The sequence below is a fragment of the Emiliania huxleyi genome (genome assembly GCF_000372725.1).
Source record: "Emiliania huxleyi CCMP1516 unplaced genomic scaffold EMIHUscaffold_87, whole genome shotgun sequence".
Classification (NCBI taxonomy): domain Eukaryota; phylum Haptophyta; order Isochrysidales; family Noelaerhabdaceae; genus Emiliania; species Emiliania huxleyi.
This window is the reverse complement of record NW_005195508.1, coordinates 411,595-416,731: the sequence shown is the minus strand read 5'-3', so window position 1 is coordinate 416,731 and position 5,137 is coordinate 411,595. Positions and strand designations below refer to the sequence as shown.

General features: G+C 64.6%; 1 protein-coding gene across 1 annotated transcript; it reads right to left on the bottom strand.

Moving 5' to 3' along the window:
* Positions 1–1,016: 1,016 nt before the first annotated feature.
* On the bottom strand, positions 1,017–1,403 carry EMIHUDRAFT_219729 (hypothetical protein; the record flags this gene model as incomplete). Its single annotated transcript, XM_005758358.1, has 1 exon — positions 1,017–1,403. The coding sequence occupies one exon, from the start codon at positions 1,401–1,403 to the stop codon at positions 1,017–1,019; it is 387 nt and encodes a 128-aa protein (XP_005758415.1).
* Between the last annotated feature and the right edge of the window lie 3,734 nt (positions 1,404–5,137).

The following is a 5,137-nucleotide window of genomic DNA, read 5'->3' as shown; positions in this document are numbered from 1 at the left end:
TCCTCCGGAGAAGCGCAGAGATCCGGGCCTCGTAGACCTTAGTCTTACACACCTCCTAGCATGGAGGACGGGCCCACACGCACACACACGCTGCACACGATTGGCTCGGGAGCCGACACGAGGCACGCTGTCACCGGCCGTAGCACTGGGTCCGGACTGCTGGACACACAGCACACAGCACACAGGACAGCTCACGAGGCGGCGCTATATAGTGGGGTTCTCATGGGACTGACGCGGGAGAAGAAGGTGGAGCACAGGACGGGAACACAGAACTCTCGAACTGACATCCCACCCCGCGCCGGGGGCGGTGGCGCGCGCGAGCGCCGGGGAATTTGGACCCGCATCTGGCAGGCGCCAGGCCCGGACCCGCCGGCAGAGCCTTGAGCCTTGAGCCGCACTCCGCGCCGGATCTGAGAGGAGATCCGGCGCGGCGCTGACCGCGTCCTCGAAGCCCACAACGATCCGGACAACGATCACCGAGTTCATCCGATGAACGGGGAGGCCGATCACAGAGACCGGAGAAGCGGCAGCTGCGACATGTTGTCGCAGTGCGGCAGGTACTCCTGCTGCAGCGCGCGCGCGGTGGTGAGGGAAGCGCGAGCCCTTGAGCTGCTGGGTCAGTCCATCGCCGGCGCATGCGCCGGCCTTGAGGTGGTTCCCACAGCAGCTACCGAGCTAGCCCAGGGGCTGTGGCCCCGCGAGCGCAGGAAATGCGACAACACTCCAGAAAATAATAAGAGAATTCTTATAACCATAGAAGCCTCTCTCACAGCACATCATAATAATAACTGGCACAAGAAGTCTGATGGCGCACAGACCGCTCTGAACCAACTCTCTCGGCAGTCTCTCCTCTCTGAACCAGGGTTGAGGACATGGAGGTAGATGACGATGGGGCACACACACGGCTAAGACACTGAGTTCTGAGCACCTCTCTCTGCACACCACAACCCCGCAGCCGCACACGCAACACGTCCTCACGGTACGCACACCCCGCGCTTGGGCTGCGCAGTAGAGCTTCAGCCCGCGTAGCCGGGGTACCAGCCAGGAAGGCAAGTGCCGTGGCACCACCCGTTCGTGCAACGGCTGCCGTCAGCCCGCTGCCGCTCGCCTTCGCACCGCCCGTAGCACCGTCTACTGCTATCGCACTGGACGAGGGTGGGCAGGAAGCTCACCGGCCGCTCCTTGCCGGAGGAGGTCTGCTTCGCCCAATGCGCCGTCCAGGTGCCCGCCACGCGGGGTGCGGCCGACGGAGCGGCGAGCAGCACCACGAGTGCAAGGGCCGCGAGCAGCGCGACGGCGGAGCGCCAGTGAGCGTGCGTGCCGCCAGAGCGTAAGCGCGTGCCGTCCGAGCTCTGCGTCTCCGCGTCGGCGGCGCAAGCGGCCTCCACGTCGGGAGTGTGCATGAGTACTGGCCGAGTCCAGCCCGGCTAGAGCCTCCTCGGGCGCGTACGCAGTCGAGCACGAGCCCTGTCCCCTCGCTCTCCAGTCGAGCACGCAGCCCTCCCCGCGCACAAACTTTAAAAGAAACCGCGATGTTCTTTCTCTTGAACTCGGGGGCACGGAACGCGGCACAAACGTGTGTGTTCTCGGATTTTAAAATCGCGGTTTCTTTTGACCGCGCAAGATATAAAGGGTGGCTAAGGGCTCTGCCCGCAAGGCGCCCGCGTCGCAGACGCGCGGTACCATTGACAAATCTGCAATATACCCCCACACGAACAAATAGCAAAATCCGAATACTGTGCACGAACTGCGTGATCTGGGCCGTGGACGGGGGCAAGCCTTCAGCTGGTGCCAAGACATCGTAAAATTGAAGCCGCGACGTCCGCCAAATCCGTGCTTTCGGAGCAACTGAGGGAAAGCCGCTGATCGAGCCCAGCGTGCCCGCGGCCATCCCGCAGGCGGTGGCTTCGTGGAGAGAGGAGAGCGAAACTTTGCTAGGATGGGCCGGGGAGCTAGACTGTATGCCAAGCACCACACCGGCACCGCAGGAGGTGTGAATTGCACGACGCGGGCACTCAGGAGGGTAGTATGCGTTTAGCTGCGCTTAGCGGTTCGGTGGTAATTGAAGACCAGCCGGCCAGAATAAATAAATTTGAGAGTGAATGCCCACAGTGCCCAACAAACAACAACAAACTAAGCAAACCGATTAATGTACGTCTCGCGATTACACGACGTTGAATTCTTTTTTGTGGGGTCGCTCAAAATCCGGGAAGGAGTTTTGAGAGACTCTCCTTTTAAAATTCGTTTACTGCCACGCGCCAGTCCCGTGCCCAGTGTCGTGCGAGGGAGTAATAAATAAATAAATACAAAGGACATCCCAAGCTAGGGCTGGGTCGAGGACAGACACGTCCCCACCTTTGCAGGATTTTGCAAAAGCGAGGGGGGAGGGCGCATCGCCGCGCGGAGAGGGCTGGGCACAGGGCACAGGGGATCTCTCTCGCATAGGATATGCACTCGGCGGCACGAGGGCAAGGCTGGGCGTCCTATGTTTGTGCTCCCCCCCGGACCCCTCGCTCTCGGGCACTAACCATCTGACCACTCATCGACGGGGCTTGGCGAGCGGCCGCGCTGCGGGGCAGGGCTGGTGAGAATGGGCTCTGGCCACTCGCCCGTGCGGTTGTAACCCCGCATCTGTCGGACAGAGGCCTCGACCGCCCCTCGCGGCAAGCTCTCGAGCATCTCGAGCAGCTCGCCCGCCGCCATCGCCGCCTCGAACTGCTCCCTCATGCCGAGCGCGCCGCATACCCTGCGGACCGCCTCCTGCTGCACCTCGTCCGGCGTATCGGTTTCATAGCCGGACGAGTCAGCGGAGGCGGCCCGCTTGGCGGGCGGAGAGTCGGGCGACGGCGAGCGCGACTGGCGCGAGGGCCCGCTGCCGCGCGCGGACAGCGCGTTCTTGTCAACGAGACGGGGTCCAGCATCGGCACGGCCCCTGGCACCGCGGCCCTTGCCGCGCTGCTGCTGCCCACGCTTCCTGCCCGGGTTAGGGACAGTGAAGGAGCAGCCGCGCACTCCGCCGCCGCTGGGCGGCGGCGGCACGCGCGCGGCGGCGGCCGGGCCCGCAGGCGCGGCGGGCTGGCCACCCGCGGTGGCACCCTGCGGCTGCGATGCGGCTGCGGCGGCGTACGTCTTGGGCGCCGGCTCCGCGGCTGGCGGCGCGGCGGCAGGGGCGGGCGGCGCCGCAGGGCTCGCGCTCGCAGGCGGCTCCGTGGCCTGCGCCTGCCGCTCCTGGCGCACAGCGCGCTCGAGCTGCGAGTGCGGGTGCAGCTGTACGATGACGTCGCCGCTCTGCGTCGCGGTGAAGGAGACCGAGTACGGCGCTTCGCCGTCGTTCTTCTTCTCCGCGTAGACGAGCGCGTAGTCGCACACCTGTCGTTGGTGGTCAGTGAAGATGGTCTCTGTGCAGCGCTCGGCGGAGCCGACGCGAGAGAAGTGCCGCCTGAACGCCATGCGTCAGGCGCTGTTTGAATTGCCTGTGTTTGGTTGTAAAATTCGGCGTCCAAAATTTTTTTCCAAGCGGGCCGCGCCGGGTTAGACTGACTGACTGACTGGGGGCCCGCGCCGAGCGGTAGCCTCGGCCGCAGCGCTGATGTCGCAGTGGAGCCTCGAGGGTGACAGCACGCTCGAAGGCGACATCACGATCGATTTGCCGTGCACGGAGGGTGCGGCCAGCGCTTTCGATCTCGGCCGCGCGCGACTGTTTGGCGCTTACGGCAAGGCATTTGCTCACGGCACCGTCAGCCGCGTCCAGTGCAGTCTAACGGTGGAGGCGGGCTGTCTTCGCGTGGAGTCGCGGGGTCAGAACCCAACTGGCATACGTCCGGCTGGCGGCGCGTGGAGACTGCTTGCACAGCAGCAGCGCTCAACGATGGTGACGAGCTGGCACTCGACAAGATGCGCAAGCCCGGCACCGTGTTCACCGTGCGCAAGCGCCCTCGAGGGGAGCCGGAGGTCTGCAGCAGCGCCCCGGTCCCGGCCACGCCCGCGGTTGCCGCCGTGGCCGCGCCGCCACTCACGCCGCATCACGCAACGATTTGCTCCTGGAATGCAGCGACGGTTGCGCCAAAGTCTGGCAGCAGCCCGGACAAGCTGCGCACGATGCTGGACGAGCTTCGCTTCCAGCCGGACATTCTTTGCCTGCAGGAGACGAAGTTCTGCGACGAAAAGGCGGAGAAGCGGGCGAAGGAAGCCACGCCCGAGTACGACTGGCACATCCCGGCTGGCAGCTACTATCAGAGCCCAGGCCGTGGCGTCGCGCTGCTCGTCAAGAAGGGGAGCAAGCTCGCCGGAGGCCGGCTTCTCAAGCTGCCGTGGGACGTTGAGCACCGGGTGACTGCGTATGAGACGAAGTTTGGTCTCATGGTCGGCACCTACATGCCGACCGTCTCTAGCAGGGCAGGCCGGCTGGAGAAGCGACTCGACTACGAGAAGGACTCGCCTCGCCTCCCTCCTTTCCAAGCACAAGCTCCTAGCGGTCGTCGGAGACATGAACGTGGCGCCGTCCGACGAGCTGGATTGCTCTATCCCTTGGGGCAAGTTCTTTCTGGACGGGGAGGACGGCAAGGGCGACTGGGAGAAGCGCGCGGTGCAACTGCGCAGTGCGCACTGCAAGCTCCTCAAGGATGGCGGCCTCGTCGATGCCTGGCGCTACCACAACCCGCGCAGCGTGGAATTCACCAGCTTTCAGGACCAAGGCTGGCACAAACCGGGGAAAGGATGGCACGCGCGCGTCGACCTCGTCCTCGTGCCCGAGCCGCAGGTGGCCCATGTCCGCCCAATCATATACTCGGAGATAACCGCGCACGCCGCAGGCCGCCAGAGCGACCATGTGCCGGTGGGATTGCACCTCGCGCTGCCTCTCGGCTAGATCGTAGAGCGTGCTTTGTAACGTACGGTCCCTGTGCTCGAGGCTCGCTGGTTGTGAATGTGGGCCTCACTTACATTTTCCAGAGGGTTGGGGGTTCTACGGTAACATTTGCCGCCGCCCGCCCCCCAACCTGCAACCAACACGCGGCGAGCTGTGATCATGCACGCTCAGTCGCGCGCGCCACGGAATCACACAGGCTTCCGGAGCGGTGACCGGCGTGTCGGGTGAGTCGATATTAGAGCGCGCGCGCGTAGTCACGGCAGGCAGTAC